The following is a 26,143-nucleotide window of genomic DNA, read 5'->3' as shown; positions in this document are numbered from 1 at the left end:
TGAGCTCTGCCTGTCTCTCTCCAGAGTGCTGTGATTAAAGGCATGTGCCATCACATCCAGCCCCTTTTCTGTGAGCCAGAGTCTAGCAGTGTTGTTCAAGCTATCCTTCAGGTCACAATTCTGCTTTTGACTCCTGAGTGCTAGGAACACAAGCTTTTGTCACAACATCTGTCTAAAGTATTACATGTTGTTCCAGTCCCAGAGATCAGCACCTCATCCAAGAAGCCCTATTTCCTTAGTAAAGAATGATCTTGAACAACTAAAGCTAAGTATGCCCAGTGCTACAGGGCATAATTGCTCTTAAGACCTCTCAATAACGTTGGAGGCATAGCTCAGTGGTTAAGGGTATGTCCTCATGCAGGGGACATGAGTTTGATTCCCAGTATCCACATTGGGTAGTGCACAACAGCCTCAGGTGCATCAACCCTCTGGGCTCCAAAGACATTTGTCCATATGTGCACATGCCCAACCATCCCAACACAAATGCATGTGCAAATACATAAACGTAAAAATGTTTTTAAAAAAATGTCTCAGTAAAGAAGACTAATAAACATACAGATACGGTTGCCAAAATTCAAACCTATCTTTATAACTGGGCAAACATTCTACTTCTGAGCTATACATTCCCAGCCTTTTCTACATATTAGTACTCACTGGAAACCAGGTCCTCACATACAAAACACTGCAACTCTGATCTAGCATTACACTCTAGCTCACTTGTTACACAAGGTCTTTCCTTTAGGGACATTATCACCTTTACATGCCTTTTAAACTACCCCAAGGGCTGCCAGATTCAATTATTCAGTGAGTGAGAAGGGTAAGTATAGTGAGGTTTTTTTTCCTTTGGTTGTTTTTTGAGACAAGGTCTCTTGTCCTGTGTAGACCAGGCTAGCCTTGAACTCACAGAACTGTGAGCTCAAAACATCCACCTGCCTCTTCCTCCTGAGTACTGGGATTAAAGGTATAATATCATGGCGGTGTAATGTTGTTCTCAATTCTCCTTTTGTTATTCTACTATCTATAAATAGCAAAAGAAAACTGGAATATCTAGCTATGAATGAATGAAAAACAGAAGCTAATGTATAAAATCTTAATTAAATAGTTAACAAATACCAAAAAAAAAAAAAAGACTCCCACAATTTTCCAAAAGCCAGGGCAAGGAAATCTATACCAGCTTGCCACAGACAGCTGCACATCCATGTATACTATGATGAACTATTCACAACAGCTAGGAATTGAAACCAACTTAAAAAGTCCTCAGCCCAGCATTTGACTTCTGGCACCCAAACAAACAAAACACAACCCAAGCAGCTCTTTACTGGGGAATAGAAACTTCAGTCTGGGAAGGGTGGGGAGAGCTGTACTTGATAAAGAATCAAGAGATCAAGGGGGAGACGGGGAGGGGGGGGTTAGGGGGGACAAATAATGATGAGATACAATGAGATAGACCTGTACTTCCAGTCACTTAGGAGGCTGAGACAAGATTATCTAAAGTTTAAGACCTGTTTCTTGCCTAGGCCTACATGCTGGTTCAATTTAGCAGAATGCTGTCACAAAAGAGAATCAGTACAGAAGGGATAGAGATGTAACCTGCCTAGCATGCACCAAGTCCTCACTTCAATCCCCAAAACCACAAAAAGAATAAAACAGCTGTTTCCAGATCTCTGGTGAAGCTTTCCACATACTGAGAAATGTTCTCTAGGAAGAGCCTGCAAGGAATCTACACTCTGCGTGAATAATACAAGAATAAATGTAATGGTTAACAGTTCATTGTCTATAAAACAAGAATCCAATGTTAGCCTATTTACTTATGAATCTAATTCTTTGATTTGGACTTAATATAGAATTGTTTCATTTCTCTATAAAATTTCAAGAGTTAAAATAAGTTATATACTGCTCTGCTAAGATCCTTTCTTTCCCTGCATAATCAACTCTAGCATCTTCACTGAGTTCTGGTTCTTTTATACTTTGAATCTCCTCCAGTTCAGCTGATGACTTATAGAAATGAATTATTAAAAGGACAAATAGCTTTGATTCAACCTTGATTAAAACTGAATATTAAACAAGTTTTAAAAACTGAAGACAGACAGACTCAAGTCCTCTAACAGTTAAGGAAACAGCTTTTAAATAAAACTTTCAACAACTACTGAGAACTTAAAGCACTAAACTAAAAGTTCATCTGTATTTTTAAAGTTTCATTTTGATAAGGAAAATAGCAAATAGCTACTACTAAATTTAAGTTAAATATGCATTTATTCTGGTTATTATCCTATAATTGAATTTAGAATATGTTTCTCTAATTGCTAGATATAGTTTTTCCTACTATATCACACTTAATAGTGTGGTCCAAATTTCCCATTTTTCTGTTCTTAAATATGATTTTAAAAACTTTTTATAGCCGGGCAGTGGTGGCGCATGCCTTTAATCCCAGCACTTGGGAGGCAGAGGCAGGTGGATTTCTGAGTTCGAGCCCAGCCTGGTCTACAAAGTGAGTTCCAGGACAGCCAGGACTACACAGAGAAACCCTGTCTCGAAAAACAAACAAACAAAAAAACCAAAACAAAACCCACCTTTTTATAAATGTATGTATCTAACTTTTAGGTGTATGACTACTTTGTCTACATGTATGTTATGTATACCATGTGCATGCCTGGTACCAATGGATATCAGAAGAGGGCATCAGATGCCCTGGAACTAGAATTAGAGAAGGTTTATGAGCAACCTGTAAAAAAAACTCAGTCCTGTTGGGAACTCAGTCCAGGTCCTCTGCAAGAGCACACACTCTCACACACTGAGCCGTCTATCTCCCAAGAAAAGTTTTTATTTTTCACTTTTTGCATTTGAAGTATTCATCAATGACATCACTAATCTGAGATTCTTTGGTATAGTCCTTAACCATGATACAAGTGAAACTAAGCACTTAAGCACTAAGCACTTAACCAAGTTTTCCTTTTTGGTTAGTCTTGCAGAGGCTTTTTTCCCTAGCTTCTAGTCATTAACCCTAATGAGATTGATTCTGTGCTCAGCAAACCTGACACATGTCACAGGTGGATGAATCCCACATAAAGATGGGCATGCTACTACTGTGTCAATTCCATTTTGCTAGGACAAGGGCAATCTTCAGCACCTCTGGCAATGCAGAATTAATATTTAGTACACTTCCAGGAACAATATCTTCATAGGATATGGAGGGTTAAGTAAGAAATCAATCTTGAATAAATTCAAATTTCTGCCCCTCGTGAGATTCAATGACAGGCAAGAGATAAATCAACTTTTTTGTAATACTGTGTCCTCCACGAGTACACAGGGTCTTAGCACTTTGGAGGCAGAAGAAGGAGGCTCAAGGCCAACTTGGGTTTAAGAAAGGGAGATTCCTTTCTCAAAAAGCCAAAAATAAGGCTAGCTGTGGTGGCTTACAACTGTAACTCCAGCATTTGGGAAGCTGAGGCAGGAAGAGTTGCCACAACTGAGGTCAGCTTAGGATACAGTATGAAATTTATCTCAAAAAAGATCCACGGAGCTAAAGAGCTGAGATGCTTCAGCAGTTGAGAATATTTGCTGGTCTTCCAGAAGACTCGTTTTCATTTCCAGAACCCACAGCCATCTGTTGTTACTCCAGTCCGAGGGGATTCAACGCATTCTCCTAGCCTCCTTAGGTATCAGGTACACGTGTGGAACAGAACTACATGCAGACAAAACCTTCATATACATAAAATAAGAATAAATTTTAAAAGCCCATGAACACAGACTTGTTGCCAGGTGTGGTAATATATACCTTTAATCCTAGCAAAATGAGAGGCTGAGATGGTTGATTCTATAAGTTCAAGGCCAGGTGATCTATGTAAAAAGTTCAGGTGAGTCAAGGCTACATACTGAAATCCTCTCTCCAAAAAAGCACCATGTCATTTCACTGGAGGAAGAAGGTAAGAAGTCTCTAACTTTTTGTTATTTTCTCTCCATGTATCAACTCATTTAAACACATATTTACTGAGAATATTCTTGTTCTGTTGCAGCAATGGACTATGATTATAGATCTGCCATATTAATAGAATCATAAATCTGTGAAGCTTTTATTTATTTGGTTTTATGAAACAGAATCTTCGATCTTCATATATGGTCCTAACTGGTTTGGAACTCACTATGTAGACCAGGTTGGCCTCAAACTCACAGTGACCCCACTACTGTATCTGCCTCCTGATAGCAGATACAGGCAGATCTCTCTGAGTTAGAGGCCAGCCTGGTCTAAAGAATAAGTTCCAGGATAGCCAGGGCTACATAATAGACAGAAAACCCTGTCTCACAAAACATTAAACCCCGCACCTCCACAAACACACACATACAAAACATTGCTTCCACAACTTCCTTTATATGGTGAAAAGACCAGCCAATGGAAAAGGCTGTTGAGTTGGTATTGCAGGGAGAAGACTATCACTGTCATTAAAGAGAGAAGAAAGAAACAATACTTCAGTAAGTGAGCACCATATTTGAAAACACAGTATGTTAGAAACTAGTCATAATGGGAGAATGCTAAGTAGTTGAGTCTTATTGAAATGAATAATTTGTAGGAAAATAGCTATAAGAAAAATCTAGATGTGTATAAAGCGTCATAAAGGTATATAAAAAGTCTAGAATGATAATGATGACAAATTTAAATTTTTGCCTTAAAAGGGCAGAAAAACAACTTGGATAGTATGAGAAAGGAAGAAAGCAGTAATAGAATGGAGCTATAGAGGCTATTTTAGTGTGTGTGTGTGTGTGTGTGTGTGTGTGTGTGTGTGTGTGTGAGAGAGAGAGAGAGAGAGGGAGGGAGGGAGGGAGGGAGGGAGGGAGGGAGGGAGGGAGAGAGAGAGAGGGAGGGAGGGACGGAGGGGGAAGGAGAGAGAGAGAATATACACGTCTGTTGGACGTGCTGAAGTTACAGGTGTTTTGTGAGCCACTATGTCTTTAAGTTCCAGTGAGGAGAGTGTAGTAGCTGTGCCTGAAGAGAGCACAGGTGATCAGGACAGACAGAAAGTAGAATTGATCTGGTTTTTTATTCCTCCCCCTCCCCTCAAGATTAGGGTTTTTCTGTGTAGCCCCCCCAGCTGTCCTAAAAGTCACTCTGTAGACCAGGCTGGCCTTAAACTTGGAGATCTGCCTGCCTCTGCCTCCCAAGTGCTGGGATTAATGGTGTGTGCCACCACTGCCTAGCTTCTTTTTTTATTTTTTAATTTTATGTGTATGGGTGTTTTGCCTACATGCATAGCTATAAACCACTTGTGTGCCCAAGTGCCTGCAGAAGTGAGGAGGGGGGATCAGATTCCCTAGAACTGTCGTTACAGGTGCTGTGAGCCACCATGTGGGTGCTAGGAATTGAACCTGTGTCCTCTGTAAGAGCAGCCAGTGCTCCTAACCTCTAAGTCATCTCTCCAGACCCAGAAGATACTCTTTTTAAACTGTTGGGTACAGCCAGGCAGTGGTGGTGGTGGTGGTACAGCACACCGTTAATCCTGGAACTTGGGAGGCAGAGGCAGGTGGATATCTGTGAGTTTGAGGCCAGCCTGGTCTACAGAATAAGATCCAGGATAACCAGGGCTACACAAAGAAATCCTATCTCAAACCAAAAACAAACAAAAAACCCCTGTTGTGTAGACGCACAAATCTACCTAGGAAATAAAGCGGGGGGGGGGTAGTTCTACAGCATATTTATGAAATAAGAAGGAAAAGCAGAGACAAAGAGGCTAAAGATAGCAAGGTCCACCAGGAGGAGAGAGGAAGGAAGGGATGTACAAAGGACTCGAAAAGCAATGGAGAAACAGATGCTCTGCTTCTGGAACTTCAGGGATGTGTATGAGCCGAGGCACTTCCCAGGTGGCACATTACAGCTTAAATGTTATTGTTTGACTCTAAAGTTTTTGAACTCTCTAGGGGACAAAGAATACAAAGCCTTCCAAACTGAGGCTTCACGAGTTGGAGAATTAAGGTCAAAGAGATGTTAGAATAAAACAGCTAAACAGTTATGAGTAACAGACTGGTTAAGGAAGTGTAGAGTGAAAAATTATAGATACTGGGTATATAGAATTCTTTTTAGACATATAAAATATTCTTTAGGCTTTCTTTATAAAGACATGGAGAAACCGAGGCATGAAGCAAGTTAGGAATGTGGAAAGACCAGTCACCATTACTGGAACTGGCCTATCGCAAAGAGAAAGGAAAGAATGCAAGTGAACTAGGAGGAACCAAGCTGGGAACCAAGTTGGTAACTGCAGCGACAGGGCAAGGCCAAAGTAACAGGGCAGGACCACATTCTTGAGAAAGATAATCATACAGAGAGTTTTCACCTGACCCTGACTCCCATAGGTTGGGTTCCTTTGGAATGTTCCACTACTTTTATGTTATACCACCCTAGCAACCCCTCACCCCCTCCCCATTCCTTGGTTTGTGGTTTTTCCCTTTAAAAACCCCTCTCAAACTGGCTGTGGGGTCAATTCAGCTCCTGCGTGGGCATACGAATTGACCGGCAGCTAGCTGTCACGCCCTAATAAACCTCGAAATTGCTCCGGTACATGGTGTCTCGAGCAGATTACTGGGTGGTCGCGACTTTCTGAGACTTGAGAGAGGGTCTCCCCTCTGCGGAGGTCTTCAGAAGGATATGGTAACACTTAAGTAAACTAAAAGTCAAAGTACTAAAGAACCCAGTGCCATGAAAAACCATATATACTCCAAGTGAAATAGTCACAAAACAAACAAAAACAACAAAAAGCAGTGGTGACACCCAGAAAGTGACCTTCAGGCAGGCAGCAGGGTTTAAGAGTACAGGGTGAAAGCTGGGTGTGGCGGTACAGGCCTGGAATTCCAGCACTTCGGAGGCTGACCCAGAAAGGTCACAGCTGAAAGACAGTATAACAGATGCAGGAAGCCCTGCCACTAAATAAAAAAATCCCTCCCTGCTTTCTTTGTGGGCAGAGGATCAAAGTAAAGAGCGCTGAAGAGGTCTAGGAACTCTAAGGCTGGTGTTCCATGGTGTCTACTCAGATACAAGGACACCAGGATGAATGTGCTGAGGAGGGGGAGGACACGGAACGCATTAAGTAGCTCTGAAGCCTGGAGAAGAGATCTGCACAACAGGGAAGGAGAGCCTTGGTGGGGGCCATCTCATTGGCAGACTGAGGAACCCTGGATAAAGCTAGGAAATGCTGAGGTGTTATAGGAAGCAAGAATAAGGAACATCTAGCCGGACGGTGGTGGCGCACGCCTTTAATCCCAGCACTTGGGAGGCAGAGGCAGGTGGATTTCTGAGTTCGAGGACAGCCTGGTCTACAGAATGAGTTCCAGGGCAGCCAGGACTACACAGAGAAACCTTGTCTCGAAAAACCAAAAAAAAAAAAAAAAGAATAAGGAACATCCTCCATCTGAGGGAAACAGACAGATTAAGTGCTGAATTCTACCAGATCTTAGAAGAGTTAATTAGATGCTCCTCAAACCAAAGAGGGATGGGGAGATGACTAAGTAAATGTAAGGGGTAGAGTCTAGATCCCTGGAACCTGTCTGGAAGGCCAGGTGGGCATGGCAGCCTTACCGCTGGCAAGCCAGACGAGCTGGAATAGAGTTCTGGGTTCAGGCAAACTTTATCTCTAGGGTGTAGAGTGATCAAGGAAGACATCTGACCATCAACTTCAACCTTAGACACACACACACACACACGAGAGAGAGAGAGAGAGAGAGAGAGAGAGAGAGAGAGAGAGAGAGAGAGAAAATGTAGAAAATGTAGACATTAAACTTGGTGTGGTGGCTGACACTTATAATCCCAATATTCTGGAGGCTGAGGCAAGAGGACTGCTGCAAATCTGAGGTCAGTCTGAGCTACATGGTAATCTAGAACAGCCTCGACTACACAGTGAAAGCCTGTCTCAAACAAAACAAAAGTATATAAAAATTTAAAAATTGCTATACTAGTCAATCTTTACCCAAAGACTGTCACCGAATCAAGTCTCCTGAAACAAACTAAAAAGCATACACATGCACATAAACCCACAGTACTTACATGGGCTTACATCTCTGTATCTGTTTCGATTTCTGTTTTCTGGAAACTTGGCCACTCTATGAGGATAGTCATGAGATTCATTTCGAATTTCCTTAAAATAACAAAAATATATATTTAATATTCCTCTTAAATTTTATATAGCAACATATATTCTCCCAGCCAAATAGGATAACATTAAGCACTTACATTAAGTACTCTACAAAGCAGAGTTTGTATCACAACAAACCTCACAACACTAATAGAAATGAGCCATGCCATTTATTAAATTTTACCAGTTACACTTGCTCTATCACACTGCAATTCTATTTCAAAATACCGTTTATCATCAAGATGATTAACTTTTAGTTACTAATGCTAAATAGTAACGTCTAAATAAGTGGAAATGAATGCTGCTTGGCTCCTATTTATTCCCTCCGTTTGTGTTAGAGCTCATATTTTAACTTATTTTTCAAGAAAAGTATGCTAATGGTTTCATCTGAGAAATCTTATTAACTCTCAAGCAACTGTAAATGGGATTTTAAAAAAACTACTGGTAGCTGGGTGTGGTGGCACATGTCTTTAATCTCAACACTCAAGAGCCAGAGGTAGGTGGATCACTTAAGTTTCAGGCCAGACACGACAGATAGATGGATAGATGGATGGATACACAGATGGATGGGTGGATGGATGCAGAGAGAGAGAGAGAGAGAGAGAGAGAGAGAGAGAGAGAGAGAGAAAAAATTTATTGGTGAACAGAGGATAGGGCTCCCTCCATGATACCTTCACAAGAATATTCAACTGTTCTGTTGTATAATCCTATCTTCCAGTCAATCTTGTCTATCAGTTGCTAGTTCTTATTTTTCAGTCTAGACAGACAATTATAAGTATACACTATAACAATTACTAATGTTGGGCGGGGAGGACCGGACCTGATGGTATACACCTTTAATCCCAGCACTTGGGAGTCAGAAGCAGGAGTCTCTCTGTGAGCTCAAAGCCAGCATAGTCTACAAAGTGAACCCAGGACATCTAGGCCTCTGTTAAAAAGATAAACCATGTCTCAACAAAACAAAACAAAACAAAAAACCTACAAAGTATAATTCCCAACCCCATTCCTAACATTCATCTTCTATCCATAGATAAGTGTAGCACTCACTCACTCCTTATTAAAGAAGCTTCTTGTAATAGACAAAACCATTACGGTAATTCACAACTGGTCAAAACGAAGGGAACTAATCAGTGATTAGCCAGCTACTAAATCCACAAGGTAACTCCTACATATATAAGGCTAAAGAAAAATCTAGGAAGGAGAAGCAGAAAGATTGAGTTAGACGATCAGGATGGCTCAGTGGTTAAGAGCATTGACTGCTCTTCCAGAGGTCCTGAGTTCAAATCCCAGCAACCACATGGTGGTTCACAACCATCCATAATAAAATCTGATGCCCTCTTCTGGTGTACTCACATAAATAAAATAAATCTTTAAAAAAAATGTTTAAAAAAAAACCAAAGATGATCAGAATACCTGCAACAAGACAGTCTAGGTATCCTGTCTGTCTTGGAACTCAATCTGTACACCATGTTAACTTCAAACTCAGAGATTAACCTGTTTCTGCCTTTCACGGAATTAAAGGCCTGCACCATCACCACCAGCTAGACAGTCTCTTTTTAAGGATTTTTTTTCAAGATTTATTTATTTTATGTACATGAGTGCTCTATATTCATGTACACTCGCATGCCAGAAGAGAGCTTTAGACTACATTATAGATGGTTGTGAGCCACCATGTGGTTGCTGGGAATTGAACTCATGGACCTCTGGAAGAGCAGCTAGTGCTCTTAAGCGCTGAGCCATCTCTCCAGGCCTGGTCTCTTCTTAAAATACTAAACATAGGGGCCAGAAAGATGGCTCAGCAGTTAAGAACATTGTTCTTCCAGAGTACACTGATTCAATTTCCAGCACCCACATAGTGGTTAACATGTATAACTTCAGTTCCAGGGATCTGACACTCTCTTTTTACCTCTGTAGGCACTAAATACACAAGATACAGATATACACATGCAGGCAAAACACCTATTCACATAAAATAAAAACTAATCAATCAAAAAAAATTAAATAAAAAAGGGGACAATGTGGTGGGGGAGATAAGAATCGGATGGACCTGGGGAGAGTTTCAGGGAAAGAACAGGGGTATATGAATATGATCAAGATGCATGATATGAAGTTCTCAAAGAATTAATTAGAATGTATTATTAAATAAATAAATAAATAAATAAATAAATAAATAAAAGATGGTAGGAGCTAATACAGCAAGAAGGACTTAAGATTTACAAAATAATGTCATATGTACACTCTAGTCCAAATATTCAGTCCTAAGAAAATAGAGCCATGACTTAGTTTCTTTTGTTAGCTAAGAACACAAAGAACTCTCTTAGTGAATTTATTCTCTCAGATCTTCAATCTGCCACTTGTTCTCTGTGTTTTTAATTTTGGCCAGTGTAAGAGCAGTTCCAGAGATGCATACCAACAGTCAATCTCACTTTCCCTTCTTTCTAACTGAAGGTTTCTAATTTGATTTTCTACTTTACAAGAACCTGATAAAAGGTCTACTTTACAGTTAAGAACAGGCCTGAGAGCCAGACATGGTGGTGCAGTCTTAAATCCCAGCACTAGGGGGGCAGAGCCAGGTGGATCTCTATGAAGCCAGCCTCACCCACATAAGGAATGAGACCCTGTCTCAAACTTTAAAAAGGCTTGTGACAAAAGGTGGCCAATGGAAATAAGAAGCAGCACTGGGCTTGGTTGTAGAAAAAGGTTTATCCTGATGACTGCAGCCGGCTCAGTGACCTGGATACTAGATATGCTGGATACGCTGCTGGGCAGTAGCTGCTACTTGGCTGAGGTGAGACCACCTGAACCCAGGAGGTAGTGATCAAAGGCAAGATTTAAGACAAGATCCTGCTTCAAAAATAAAACGTATATCAATACAGGAAAACTGCCTCAGCTAACTCCTGTCCTCTCTTGGGTTTTGACATCCAGGAGTAAGGGTTGGGAGTAGACAGGAACCTCCTGTGATCGCTAGTTTTGGGGGGTTTTTTTGTTTGTTTTTTGTTTTTTTTTTAAAAGGCAAATTCCAAGAAAAGCTACACAGAAATTAAAGGCTACCATCAACGGCATTAGGGAGTCACAGCAGCAGCTCTATCTTCAGAACTCTTGTCACAGAAAAAATATAAACCTACTGTCCATTATTGCTTTATTTTCCTTCCTGTGCAGCTAAACCAGGAGTCTAGATAATGAGGAGAATGTGCTGGCTAGTTTTATGACAACTTGACACAAGCTACAGTTAACTGACAGGAAGGAATCCCAAGTGGTCCATAAGATCCAACTGTGAACATTTTCTTAATGAGTGATCAATGTGGGAGGGCCCAGCCCGTCGTGGGTGGGACCATCCCTGAGCTGGTGGTCCTGGGTTCTATAAGAAAGCAAGCTGAGCAAGCCATGGGGAGCAAGCCTCTTAGTAGCACCTCTCCATGGTCTCTGTAACAGCTCCTGCCTCCAGTTTCCTGCCCTGTGTGAGTTCCTTCAATGAACAGTGCTGTGGAGTATATAAGCTAAATAAACCCTTTCCTCCCTAACTTGCTTTGGTGGTAGTGTTTCATCACAGTAACAAAAACCCTAAGACAGAATATAATCAAATCTCATCACAAACTACCATCTGACACTCACTGTACAGCTTTCTTTTCTTTCTTTTTTTTTGGGGTGGGGGGGCACTAGCCAAGATATAACTTTTATGAACATTTAGTGTTAGCCCTCAGGGACATAGAGGCAGCTTATGTCATCCTCCGCACCAGCCGACAGGCATGACAGGTGTGGCAGGTGAATGCAGTGTGTAACCCCCACCTAACCCCACCCCACCCCACCCCACCCCCCCACACTCTCTCATTTCCTGTCATGTTCTTTTTTTTTTTTTCTATCTGTATTCCTCTCTCCCTAATGTCCCCAGTCCAGGCATTTCAGTCTCCCCATTCCCCCAGTAAACCTCTAACATGTTACATGGCATAATTTCTTAGCAGCACAACTTGGCACAGCCCCCACTCAAAGGTACTCCACTTCCCTGCATGTATCCTATCATTTAGTATAGTCAGTGAAATACAAAGAGTTTCTCAAAAGAGACAAGGAACACTAACAACTGAGCTATTCACCAAGGCTACATTGTGAAACCTACTGATGTGCATTCTGGGGCTAAAAGTTTCCCCTTCTGCAGCAGAAAGAAGCAATAAACTATACTTCTACATTACTAGGGGAAGAATGGTACTTGATGATACACTTATGCTTACAAAATCACTGAAGTGTACATTACAGTCATTACCATATTTTCAGGGTTTTTATTGCAACAAACCAGACCGTAAAATAATTTTTACCGCCGGGCAGTGGTGGTACACGCCTTTAATCCCAGCACTTGGGAGGCAGAGGCAGGCGGATTTCTAAGTTTGAGGCCAGCCTGGTCTACAGAGTGACTTCCAGGACAGCCAGGGATATACAGAGAAACCCTGTCTCGAAAAACAAAAAAAATAAAATAAAATAAATTCTTTTACAAAGATCACAGAATTGAGAAGATCCTCCTAAGGATCCATTTATAGAATCCTTAAAGCAATTTGTTATAGGATGATCATTAAAGAAAGAGCCTCAAGAAAGTCTGTGTCATATGTTGCCTTTCTCACCAAAGAATCAGCACTTAAAAAAAAAGCATCTGGCAGCATTACTGCAGTTTGAATGAAAATGCCCCCACTAGCTGTTGTTATATAAACACTTGGTTGTCAATTGGTGGTTCTACTTGGGAGGTTATCAACCTTAAGGACAATGAGCCTTGCTGGAGCAAACACCAGGATCTGAGAGTTCCTACCCTCATCCACTTCCACTTCACTCTGTTTTCTGGGCTACTTGTGGCTGTGTCTTCCCCACCATTATGAACTCCTTTTCTGGAACTATAAGCCAAATAACCCTTTTTCTTCCTTAAGGAATTTTTGGTCATCGTATTTTATGACAGAAAAAAAAAACCAAATCAATACATAAATTGAAACCAAGAAGTAGAGAAGCTGGCCATGTTTTATTTGTTTTGTTTTTGAGGCATGTGGAAGATTTTGGAAGTCTGAGTTAGAAAAGTCACTGAATGTTATAAGCAGTACTTAATGAGCTGAACTAGCAGGAGCATGTAAGACAAGTGCTGAGAACAACCAGGACAGCTCCAGTTCACAGGGTGTCAGAGGTAAGCAAGGACTTTATTAGTAACTGGGATACAGACTATTCCTGTAAATTTTAGCTAAAAAAAAAAATAAGCAAAAAAAAAAAAAAAATAAATCTGGCTATCTTTTACCAGTGCCCTAAGAATTTACATGAAGCTAAATTTAAAGTAATGGGCTAATTTCTTTGTGGAGGAAATTTCAAGACAGAAACATCTGAGTCAGTAGCATGATTATTACTGATTAATATTATTATCCAGGTCTACAAAGAAAAAGAGCACCTAGGATGAAAGAAAATAGGAAATGTTCATTTGCAGAGAACAGGAGCACTAGAAAGTTTACTGTTGCCCCAAGGCATGTGTTGCAAAGATTTGTTTTTTCATTTAAGTTCATGTGATAATTTGAATAAAAATGGACCTCAAAGTCTCAAAGGGAGTGGCACTATTAAGAAGTATGACCTTGTTGGAGGAATGAGGCACTAGGAGAGGGTTTTTGAGGATTCAGAAGCTTAACCTAGGCCCAGTGGCTCACTCTTCCTTCCTACTGCCTGAGAATCCAGATGTAAAACTCTCAGCTCCTTCTCTAGCACCATGTCTGCCTGCACTCCACCATGCTTCCCACCATGGCGATAAGGAACTAAACCTCTAAACTTGAAGCCTGTCCCAAATTAAATGTTTTCTTTTGTAAGAGTTGCAGTGGTCATAGTGTCTCTTCACAACAGCAGAAACTCTAAGACAATATACTGATCTGACTCAGTATAAAAGTGGAGCATCTAATGCGATCGTACTTGGTTCTTTCATATGAAGGATTGATAAATTTTAAAACCACAAAAATATACCCTGAAACACAATGCATTTTTATAACCTCTTAATAGTTAGTATAGCTCACCTTCTTTGATATGTCCTTGACAGCAGGTTATAACATAGTAACAACTTTAAGGAAAAAGGGGGTAGATTGTTTTGAAAATTATGCATATTAACTGGGGCAGTTGTGGCACATAGCTTTAGTCCCAGTACTTAGGAGGCAGAAGCAGTTGGATCTCTAGTTCAGAAGGTCAGCCTGGTCTACAGAGTGGATTCCAGGACAGGCAGGGATATACAGAGAAACCCTGCTCAAAAAAAGGAGGGAAGGGAAGGGGAGGGAAGAAAAGGGGAGGGGAGAGGAAGGGAGGGGAAAGGGAAGGAAGGAAAGGGGAGGGGAGGGGAAGGGAGAGGAAGGGGAAGGAAGAAAAGGGGAGGGGAGGGAAGAGAGAAACTATGCATATGAAATAAGACCATAGGTAAGCTGGGCATAGGTTACACATGCACCTGGGAAACTGAGGAGTGCCTTGAGTTTAAAGTTAGCCTAGGCTAAAATGACATGTGCCAGGCCAGCCAGGGATACGTAAGAGCTTATCTCAAAGAAATAGAACCTGATGGTGGTGGTAGGTGAGATTTGAATACAAGACCAGCACTTAGGAGGCAGAGGCAGGTGGATTTCTGAGTTTGAGGCCAACCTGGTCTATGGTCTACAGAGTGAGTTCCAGGACAGCCAGGGCTACACAGAGAAATCAAAATAATAATAATAATAATACAAGACCAAGCACTATTTTTATGTGCGTACACACACATAAAAATGTGTACATATATGTTATATGTTTTGGGGATAATTCAAATAAGTGATGTGTGTGTGTGTATCTGTACATATATTCTAGAAACAGCTTTTATAATTAACTTGAAGTGTTACCTGGTCTAAATACAAATTTGGGAGAGGGAGAATTTACTGCAGTGAAGTTAGTGGAACTGAGAGACACAAATGTTTTTAGTTAGAAATTTTTCTGCTGTGTTACATATTGAAACAACCTTTTAATTTTAAAAGTATGTATAAAAATCTTAAGTTTCAGGCTGTTGAGATGGCTCAGCAGATAAAGGGGCTTGCTACACAAACTTGACCTGAGTTTTATCCTAGGAACTCACTGAAGGAGAAAACTACTCCCAAAAGTTTTAGGTGACCTCTATACATACATGTATGGCATGAACAGGCTGTACTTACAAATGATAGATTTTTTTTTTCTACATTGTATGTATCAACTTAAATGGACTAAGATTTCATGCAAAGCTTTTGTTTGGTTGGGTTTTCTTGGTTTGGTCTGTTTTTTGAAATATGGTTTTACTTTATATTTATAGCCCTGGCTGGCCTCAAATTCATGGCAAACCTCCTAACTTCAGACTTCTAAATTCTGGGATTACACCCATACAGACCACACCTAGTTTATAAGTGTTATGTTTTCTTTTGTTTTCATAACCAACGCCTACTTTTAAAATACAAAATATTCTGAGCATGGTGGTATATATACCTGCAGTTGCAGCACTTTGGAGTAGAAGCAAGAGGATTATAAGTTCAAAGCCAGTCTGCTATATAGTTACAAGTCAGTTTGGGCTACTTGAGACCCTGTTCCAAAACAACATGAGGGTGTGGTGGTTCACACCTGTAATCACAGAACTCAGAAGAACCAGGCTACCAAGTGGCCAGAGAATCGTACTCTTGTTTTTTGAGACAGGGTCTCACTTATGTAGCCCTGCCTCATCTGAAACTGAGAAGTCTAATGGCCTCTGACTCCTAAAGACTAGGATTAGAGAGATTCTGCACCACTATACCTAGCCTTTCTTTGAGTTTTTATTTGTGATCTTATTGGAGAGAAAAAGAACTTTGCACTTTCAATAAATTAAGACATATTCATTACAAGAATTTAGGACTCTATACATCAGCAAAAGCAAAAATTAATAATAAGCCATCAGACTATACATCAAAAGATAATCCTTTTTTTTTTTTTTTTTTTTGTTTTTCGAGAGAAGGTTTCTCTGTGCAGCTCTGGCTGTCCTGGAACTCACACTGTAGACCAGGCTGGCCTTGAACTCAGAAATCCACCTGCCTCTGCCTTCCAAGTGCTGAGATTAAGGGCGTGCGCCACCACTGCCTGGCGATAATCTTAAAAATAACTTTATAGATGAGCGTATAAATATGTACAGTAGTCCAAGGGACTTATCTGTGGGAGTTCATTCCTTGCTCCCCAGTGAATGTAACACCATATAATACTCAGCTCTGCAATTGAAGATTTTCCATCTTAGCACACTTACACTCAGTACAACAGCAAAACCAGCAAATTTCTTTATCCTCCTAATTCCTCAGGCTGAAGATTTGGCCTTAATATAGATTTTAGCAACTCCAGCATTGTGTTTTTCTCTTTCTTTCTATAAATCAAGAACTTTCATCTCGTTCATCCTGGTGGCCCAGGCCTGTAAACCCAACAACTTGTAGGCTAAAGGAGAAAGAATGTTCAAGGCCAGTAAATTACAGAGACTTAGCTCAAAAAACGTGGGGGGAGAGGGGTAACTGTGGCTATGGCTCAGTAGTAGAACATCTGTCTAGCTAGCATGTTGAAGCCAGGGCCTTCAGTACTGGTATCCTCTGAAAAACTAAAAACCAAATCCAACAACATTCACCAGGCGTGATAACCCATGTCTGTAATCCTAGTACTCAGAAACTGATGCAGGAGAATTAGCATTGGTTCAAGGCTAAATTGAGCTAAACAGTGAGTTCTAAAGTAAAGTAGTAAGAGCTATAAAATCTGTCTCACAAAACAAAAAGTAGGACATGGTGGTGCATGGCTTTAATCCCAGAACTGAGGAGGCAGAAGAGGATGGAGCTTTAGTTGGAGCCTAACCTGGTTTACATTGTGAACTCTCAAGTAAAGGCTACACTGAGATTTTTTTTTTTTGTCTCAAAAAACCTACCAAACAAACAAACAGGAAACTCTTCTTAACTTCTAAATCATGGCTTCTTGGGGTTTGTTTTGTTTAGAAATAGGATGATGCTAAATTACATAACCTGACTTGAAACTAGATACACTGCTCAGACTGACCTCTAAGATCCAAGTATCTCAAGTGCTAGTATCAGTATGTGCTACCACACCTAATTCCAAAAGTGATGCTCTAAAACTGTCTATAGGGAATAAAAAAGACTAGGGGGTCAGAACCTCAACCAAAAATATTCAATTTATTCTTGCCTGCAAAAATTGTAATAAAATACGAAGTAAACAGTCTCATGTCCATTGAGCAGCTAAAAGCTGAGCATCTTGGTTTACCCTTGCGAGCAATCCTTTCTTCTCCTAGCTCCTTTAGCATTACCAGAAAAAGCAGAACTCATAAAACATTACAAGCATCACTACTTGTAATAATGCAGAATGCACACTTAAACAAGAGTTACAAACATTTGTGAGCTCCCATGTGGGTGCTGGGGACAAACACAGATCCTCTGCATTTCTTCAACCCTACTGTCAAAGATTTGCCCAGATCCAGCATGGACTGGTAGGGGAGAAAGCTTCCCAAATTAGTCCAACTTCAGACATGAGCAGGAGGTATTAAGCAACAGGGGAAAGAAGCAACAGGAGAGCAGTTGTGCAAAGGAAATTTCATTCTAGAGGCCTCAAGGGGATAAGTGGATACACACATTTCCAAGAAGACCATAGTGGGGGAGGGGAAGAAAAATGGCATGGGAAATGAAGCCACAGAGGTACCCCCGGCAGTTTTGAGGCAGAAGGGCTGAATTTTACATGTGAGCACTGGGAAAGCAGTGATAACAGGGCTGAAGGAGAGAAATAACTGTGCTTCACTTTAGCTACTTCTCCCCATTCTTCCCTTCAAGTTAAGTTCCTCAAACAGCTCCACTTCTCTGCACTGCTTCCAACTTTGTTCCCAGCTCTGCAGTACTGTAAACCTGAAAGTGCCCTTTAAATCATCTGTCAGAATCGTGTGATGGTGGTGCACACCTTTAATCCCAGCACTTAGGAGGCAGAGACAGGTGGATTTCTGAGTTCAAGGCCAGCCTGGTCTACAGAGTGAGTTCCAGGACAGCCAGGACTATACAGAGAAACCCCGTCTCAAAAAAACCAAAAATAAATAATAAATAAATAAATACATATCTTCTGTCAGCTCAATCCAAAGAGCCCGTTCAGCCTTGATTGCATTTGCTCCCCTGTAGCACATGGCCCTGCAGACTATCAACTCTCCAAGTTCTTTGACAGCTTTTCTTCCCTGCTTTATTAGTTATTATCTCCAGTCTTCACTGCAAGCTTCCTTTCTCCACTTTTAAAAACACTGCTAGCAATCAAGAAGACATCCTTGGCCTTCAGTATTGCCAAATCATTTATATGTTACCTGGGTAAAAGTTTTTGTTTTGTTTTCTCAAAACAGGGCCTCACTATGTATCACTTACGTAGGTCAGACTGGCCTTGAATTCATGAAGACCAGCCTGCTTCTGCCTCCCAAGAACTGGGTGGGATCAAAGGTATGCCTACACACCTGGCTATCTGGATAATCTTGCTGAATAGGGCCTAGTCATCTCAAACCTTAAAAACAACCTATATGTTCATATTTTTTAATTGTATGTATAAGCTAAGTCCTCTCTTCTGAACTCTACATTCAGGTATTCTAGTATCTTAAAACTAACTCAATCACATCTACTCTAACTTAGTGCTTTCAGTGGGGCATGCATGCCAAGGCACAGAGGTCAAAGGACAACTTCAGGAGTCGATTCTTGCCTTTAACCTTATTGAAGCAAAGTCTCTGTGCTGTCTACTCCAGGCTAGCTGGCCTGAGAGCTTCCAGCTGATTCTCCTGTCCCTTCCATCTTGCCTTTCAAGTGCTAGGATTAATACATCTGCATTATTTTTACTGGGTTTTAAATGAGCACAGGTTATCAGGCTTGTACAGAAAGCACTTAGATTTGCATAGCCATCTCCCAATTTTCATAAACCATCTCCCCAGACATACTTTAACTTTTCAACCCGGTTATTCCTCTATTTCTCTCGCCTCAGCCTATATTCAAAGGCTTAAGAATTCAGCTTGACTTGACAGACTTCTCTGTGTTGTCTACACTTAGCCCTATCTAATCAACATGACCTTACTAAAAGTAAAAATAATACTGAAGATTTAAATTTCCTTTGTGAGTCTCTATTAAGGATCTCTAACAGCCCCAGGCTCGGCCTTATTCTCCCACACTTCACACTCACAGCAGGCCCAGCCCCAGAAGTCACTGCTGGGATCTCCTGAGCAGTAGATGGATGCTCTGGCTTTCCCACACTTTTTCCCCTGTAACACTAATTTTCTTCCCTTATCTTTTCTTAATGGACAAATCTGCCCTTCAAGACTGTTAAGCACTCCTTTCTCAAGAAACTTCACTATTGGGGTTGGAAAGATGGCTCATCAATTAAAAGCATGGCTGCTTCTCCAGAGGACTAAGGTTTGATTCCCAGCACCCACATGGTGACTCATAAGCATCTGTAACTCCAGTTCCAGCAAATCTGATGCTCTCTTCAGGATTCCTAGAGCTTTAGACACAAACATGATACACAGAAATACATGCAGGCACAAAACACACACACACACACCAAAAATAAACAAACTAGGGGGGAAAACCCTACTTTTTGAGAAATAGTTCCACAAATACTCATTCACTCTGCATCCTTTACTTAATGCTGGCTGTGTACTAAACATTTTTTAAGTCAAAGTTTTAGAACCTTTTTGTTTCCGTCACAATTTCATACATGTACATATATAATGCTCATCTTGTTTTCTATCCTCCAATCCTCTTCTTACTCTCCCTCTTGTTTCTGAGACCAGGTTAACCTCAAATTATGTACCCAAGGATGACAGTGAATCTCTAATCCTTCTGCTTCTACCTCCAGAGTGTTGAAGTCCAGGCATGCATCATTACACCTAATCTTGCTGGGGTTTGAACTTAGAGCTTCATGCAGGCCACGTCAGACCTTGCTTTCACATACAAAACAAACAAATTGTTGTGTATGCCACATCATGTGATGGAAGAGAACAATGTGAAGTCAGTTCTCTCCTTCCACTGTACATGAGTTCCAAGTAGAGCTCTCAGGTTGCCAAGCCTCAGTTAGCACCTTTACTTGCCGAGCCCCACCAGACCCCTCACTTCCATGTTTTTATTTGCTTAGTCATTTACTTCCTCTCACCAGGTTGAACCCCAATGAGTAGTACTGTCTTTAAACAGTTATCTTCAGTGCCAAATACTAGTACCCAATACTTAAAAGTTTGAGAACATATGACCTTCAGATTATGAGACTGACACACTACCCACTATACCAAAAAGTCAACAAAAAAGCAAAGTATGAACTTCCAAAGAGGTCCTCAAGACTCATAGAATTAGAGCCTTGACAGCACTGATGTTGTCAGCAGCCTTCTCTGTGGAATATGAAAGGGATGCTCCAAGATACTAAGAAAGCAAACATTAAATCCAAACTGGTCCTGACTTGCTTTCTATTATTAGCTTCAGTGGCTCCTGACTTGCTTTTACTGTAACACCAATGTGCATAGTATGGTTTTAATGCTCTTGGGCTTGAAAAGAAAGTGCCAGCACAGAACTACTCTTCTGCCTAAAGATCTTGGCACCTGTCTATGGAGGGGTTCTGAAAAAGAAATTTTCAGTGAATACAAGTAAGTGTATTTTTGCCTGTATTTATTTTTTTCTGACATTTACTTAAGGCTATGCAGGCATGTGGAGGTCAGAGAACAACTTGCAGGAATCAGTTATCTTCTTCCATCATGTGGGTACCAAGGATCAAGCAAACTGTCAGGCTTGGTAGGTGATACACGCTTCTCTGAATCATCTTGCCATTGACAGTCCTATACCTTTTTTGTTTTAAGATTTTATCTTCACTCTTTTTTAAAGATTTACTTATTTTATCTATGTAAATACAGTCACTGTCTTCAGACACACCAGAAGAGGCCATCAGATCCATTACAGATGGTTGTGAGCCACCATGTGGCAGCTGGGAATTGAACTCAGGACCTCTGGAAGAGCATTCAGTGCTCTCAAGCGCTGAGCCATCTCTCCAGCTCCTTATCTTTACTCTTAATAGTGTGTAAACGTGTTTGTGCACAGGATTGCACTCCCCATAGAGTCCAGAAGACGTCAGATCCCCTAGCACTGAAGTTACAGGCAGTTCTGAGCTACCTAATGTGGACACTGGGAGTTGAATTAGGGTCCTCTGCAAGAGTATTATACTAAGTGCTCCTAACCCTTGGGCCAGCTCTCCAGCCCCCAAACTCTTATCTTTTGAGACTGGGTCTCTCATTAAACCTGGAGCTCATTGCTTCAGCTTGGCTGGCTGGCCAGTGACCTCCCGAGATCTGCATGTCTCCAACCTCCCCAGCACAAGATTAGAGCCACAACCCTGGCTTTTTAAGGAACCGGGGAAGATCTAAACACAGGTAGGTCTTTATGCTTTCACAATACACACTGAGCAAATAAAATAAGCCAGCTCCTGGAACTTCCAATTGTTTAAGATTACATTTTATTTAACTTTGCTATTATGGGTGGACACAAAAAGGCAGGTATAGAGAGGTCTAAGGACCATTTCTGAAAGAAAGGTGGTTCTCTCCTTCCTTGTGAATCAGAGGACTAAACTCAAGTTTTCAGGCTGGGGAACTGTTAACCCACAGAGCAACCTTGACAGCAAGATTTTTAATATCTGACAGTCTCAATTTCCCCAGCCTGACCCAGAACTCCACAGGTAGTTGGAGATGACCTTAAACTCCAGATACTTTCTGGAACCACTCCCTAAGTGGTAGGATTAAAAAACATGTCTCTATGACTGGCTTTTGTTTATTTAGATTTTTTTCTATTTCAACGCAAGATTTTACTCCTTAGTCCCGGGTGGCCTACAACTCACTATATAACACAGGCTGGCTTAACACTGAGAAATCATTCTGCCTGCTTCTACTGGGGTTGGTTAAAGGCTTGAGCCACCAAAGCCCAGCTGCAGGCTAGTCTTAAATTCTCAACAATCCTCCTGCTTCAGCCTGATTGACAAGTTACAGGCTGAGCCACCATCCAGCATTAGTGCTTTTTTTTTCCTGTTAAGTGGGATCAAGACTTTCACTGACTTCTTAAAGACATTAATGACATACATGTATGCACCCAATTAAGCCACATGTGTTGGCTCTTCTCTATAATCCTAACAACTGGGGGACTAAGGCAGAAGGGCCATCACAAATCCAAGCCTAGTAGTAAATTATAGGCCAGTCTGTGATACTAAGCAAGACTTGGTCTCAGAAAATAAATATGTTAGGCTAAATTGAGTTATAGTATTAACCCTTGTTTTTTAAATAATAGTAATAATAAAAATAATAATAACTATTATTTTGTCTGCATAGGTACCATGTGCAGAACTGTTGTCCCTGAAGGCCAGAGGATGACTTTGGATTCCCAGGAACAGGAGTTAAACAGTTGTGAGCTGCTTGTGGGTCCTAGGAATCAACCTGGGAAAACAAGCCCTCTTAACCAAGAGCCATCTCTCCAGTCCCCCTCCCAGCTTTATGTATGTATGTATGTATGTATGTATGTATGTATGTATTTACATCTTACTATGTAGTCCTGGCTGGCCTGAAACTATGTAGACCAGGCTAGGATAAACTCAGATCTGTGCTGGACATGGTGACGAATGACTTTAGTCCCAGCACTTGGGAAGCAGGACAATCTGAGTTCAAAGCCAAACAAAGCTACATAAGGAGACTATGTCTCAAAAACAAACAAAAATAAAATCACTTCAGACTTCCCTCTGTCTCTTAAACTTTGGAATTAAAGACATGTACCACCCAGCAATTTTCCTTCTTGATTCAGTACTTCTGTTGTCATTGGCATTTTTGAGGCAGCAGTCTCTGCTAAAACTAATGTGACCATACAAAAAGAGACCTGGAAGTTCACATACACAAATCCACTAGAATTTGCAGTTAAGATTTTCTACAATTTCTTTCCAGAACTTTGAAATTGGTAGTTAGACTAGGACTTCAAGGCCAGCCTGGGCTACAATGAGACCCTGTTACAAAACAATATATAGGGTAACACAGATTCTACACGATCTCCAGGACCCATGTGGTATGGAATCAAATCTGAAAGATCTCCTCTGATCTCCACATAAAGCAAAGGGGTGATGATGATGACGACGACGAAGATAAAAACTAGAGCCTTATTCTAATGTATGCGGAACATGGCACATCAGGGTATTTAATACATTCCTTACTAATGTGTTTAAGAAAATCTGTTCTAGTCAGAAATAGTGGCACACACCTTTAATCCCAGCACGGCAGAGGTGGAAGGGGTGATTTGTGAGTTCAAGGTCAGACTGGTCTACAAAGCAAGTCCCAGGCCAGCAAAAGTTATAGACTGAGACCTTATCTCAAAGGAGGATGGAAGAAATAAGTCCTAAACAAAAAGAAATTTTACTGTCATCTAATTAAATGGAATAGTGAAAACCCAGACTCATCCAGAGCTAAAAGAATGAAAGCTTTCCATCTTCTTTCTGTACTGTAGTAATGAGCCAAAACATAAGGAGACATATTTAACAATTCATCAATCACTAAATTTGATCTTGGGTAGACGTTAATGGTAAGCAATGAATCATTTTTAAGGGGAGAAAGTTTTGCCTGGATTAAAAGGGAGCCCACACGCTGTAAAAAGGTAGTCACAATCGTTGGTAGTAAAGATGACCTTAGTATGAGCTGAATAGGTAAGGTTATTCCCTGGTGATAGAGCACAGAAGCAGCCTATAGACATGTGGCCTCTTTTGGACGGAAAGAATTGTTGGTTAGTTTGAGTGCTACTACTATCGGTGCACTCATTTGGGAAATGCACCCAACTGCAAAACTCATATAAATATCTGTGGTGTACTACATATACATCTATAAAGTACGCCTAAGCTAAAGAAATTCTGAAGAGGACGCTACTTTAATCAACCATAATACAACCAAAGCCTCTGTTGTTCAGGGAAGCTCTAGTAGAAGATGACCCGCTCTCCCGGAGAAAGTAGCCAATGAAAAGACTGGCGATCCCCGAGCCCTCAGGAGCTCTCGCCGCTGCTTCAGCTCCGGCTCTGAAATCGCCACAGGCCCCCGAAATACCGCCAGTGACCGAGACCCTGTGAGACCCCGCTTTGCCTTCGCTGGCCCCGATCAGAGAGCTCTCTCGTCCTTTTCGCTGCTTCGACTACCAGCGCGCTCAGGCACCGAACATCGGCTGACAAGAACGCGGTTAGCAAGGAAGCAGGAGAGGAGACCGTCCCAACCCCGCGCCGGGTGCCCCTCGACCCTCCACCCAGCGCACCACACGCCGAGGCCGGCCGGGCAGCCAGCAGGCGCCGCTGTAGAGCCGCCTTCGGAGCCAACAGCCTACAGCCAACTCGGTGCTTCCCTTCTAAAGCCTCACAGTGGAGAGGACTATCCGCGCAGGCGCGCCCCTGACGCGGCCCGCGCTCGCCACTTCCGCCCGAGCGGGAGGCGGGGGAGGTGACACGGAGCCGGCAGGCGCGAGCTCGGATCCTCGGAAGACCGGGACGCGCGGGCCTGAGACTCACCAAGTATAACGGCTGCCAGCGACACTGAGCATCCAATTCCTCGAACTCCCGCTCGATAGTAGCCGACATGGCGGCGGGGGAGCGCGAGCGGAACCACCACAGCGGACAGGCTCGGGCCCCGCTCTATCCGGGGAGAGCGCTGGCACTGTGGCGCATGCGCGCTCCGCGCCCCGCCCCGCCCCCACGTTGAGCCAAGCCGGCCTTGGGGAAAGTACCTGGAGCGTCGAACGTCAGCGCGCCGCCTGGGCGCCGCGTGGGTCGGACGTCGTGGAGGAGGCGGGGCTGGAGGGGGCGTGGTCCAGAGACTGCCCAGGTGGGAGGGGCGGGGCCTGGCGCCTCCCTGGAGCTACGTTGGACAGAGTCTGGCCCAGGAGGTGAGAAAGTCCCTGGAAAGTCTCTGGCCAGCTCTTGTCTTCCTCTCCGTTCCAGTTCTGCTTTTCTCCTTAGTCTTCAAGTTTTTTCTCAACTGCAGTATCTTTCTAAGTTCTATTTAAATACCATATAAGTTAGTCTAATGGCCTGTGTCCAACTTTGAAACACATTAGGGTGATGTCAATCTCAACAAGTTTTGTGCCAAACAAATCACTATAGGAAAAAGGAAGGCATTTAGGAGAATATGTCTTGTTTAGTTTAGAGTATAACTCACAGCTCCAAAGTTAGTGTTGTCTGTTGAAAGCACATGTAAGTCCCCTTCTACGTAACAAGGGCCTGGCTCCGGAAATCGTTTTGCCTCAGATTTAAGATAACTCAATGTTGGTGAACTCATGTGCTTAAAAATCTTACCATCTGATTTTTTTTTTGGTTTTTCGAGACAGGGTTTCTCTGTGTAACCCTGGCTGTCCTGGAACTCACTCTGTAGACCAGGCTGGCCTCGAACTCAGAAATCCACCTGCCTCTGCCTCCCAAGTGCTGGGACTAAAGGCGTGCGCCACCACTGCCCGGCGCCATCTGATAATCTTAAGAGATGGAAAAAAATGCTTCTGGGCCTTTTGGCCAAGATCAAATGAAGAACTGTGAAGGGGTAGGGAAACATGAGCTGTGTTGTCCGGTATTGAATTTAAAATTTTATCTACAGTTAACTCGGTTCTGGAATTAGGAATTCAGTGAAGCTCTGTGTTCAACCCCAGCACTGAGCACAAAGAGCAAAATCACTAAATACAGCAATTCCATGTCTCAGTGTCTGTCCGCTTACTTACTCAGCAGCCTCATGGGGCTAGTGGCCACTGTGGGATGGAAAGCCCAAGTAGAATGTGTCATCAAGGAACATTCTTTGGTTTGATGGGTTGCGGTTGGGGTTGGTTTTTATGGTTGGTTAGTTGGTTGGTATTATTTTGAAAAGGTCTCAAAGTCAAACCCAACCTCCAAGCTATGGCTTCCACTTCCAAAATGAACTCAGGGCCTTCCATATGCTAGGAAAACGCTCTTACTTAGCTATAGCCCCAGCTTCCTTCCTTCCTTCCTTCCTTCCTTCCTTCCTTCCTTCCTTCCTT

General features: G+C 42.0%; 1 protein-coding gene across 2 annotated transcripts in view; it reads right to left on the bottom strand.

Annotated features, from left to right (window-relative positions):
• Nucleotides 1-24,833, bottom strand: part of Ptpn2 (protein tyrosine phosphatase non-receptor type 2) — a 64,187-nt gene extending 39,354 nt beyond the window's left edge. The window contains exons 1-2 of one of the 2 annotated variants that reach the window (XM_028774276.1): nucleotides 24,654-24,833; nucleotides 8,024-8,114 (exon numbers count right to left, since the gene is read on the bottom strand). In XM_028774276.1, the coding sequence (XP_028630109.1) occupies nucleotides 8,024-8,114; nucleotides 24,654-24,722 (160 nt within the window). In that variant the 5' untranslated portion in view covers nucleotides 24,723-24,833. The remainder of the gene's footprint in view (nucleotides 1-8,023; nucleotides 8,115-24,653) is intronic. The other variant, XM_028774275.1, reaches the window with a different exon arrangement.
• Between the last annotated feature and the right edge of the window lie 1,310 nt (nucleotides 24,834-26,143).

Source organism: Grammomys surdaster, unplaced genomic scaffold (assembly GCF_004785775.1).
Source record: "Grammomys surdaster isolate TR1022 unplaced genomic scaffold, NIH_TR_1.0 239, whole genome shotgun sequence".
Lineage (NCBI taxonomy): Eukaryota > Metazoa > Chordata > Mammalia > Rodentia > Muridae > Grammomys > Grammomys surdaster.
The sequence above is the reverse complement of the archived record's forward strand: the minus strand, read 5'-3'. Positions and strand labels throughout refer to the sequence as shown.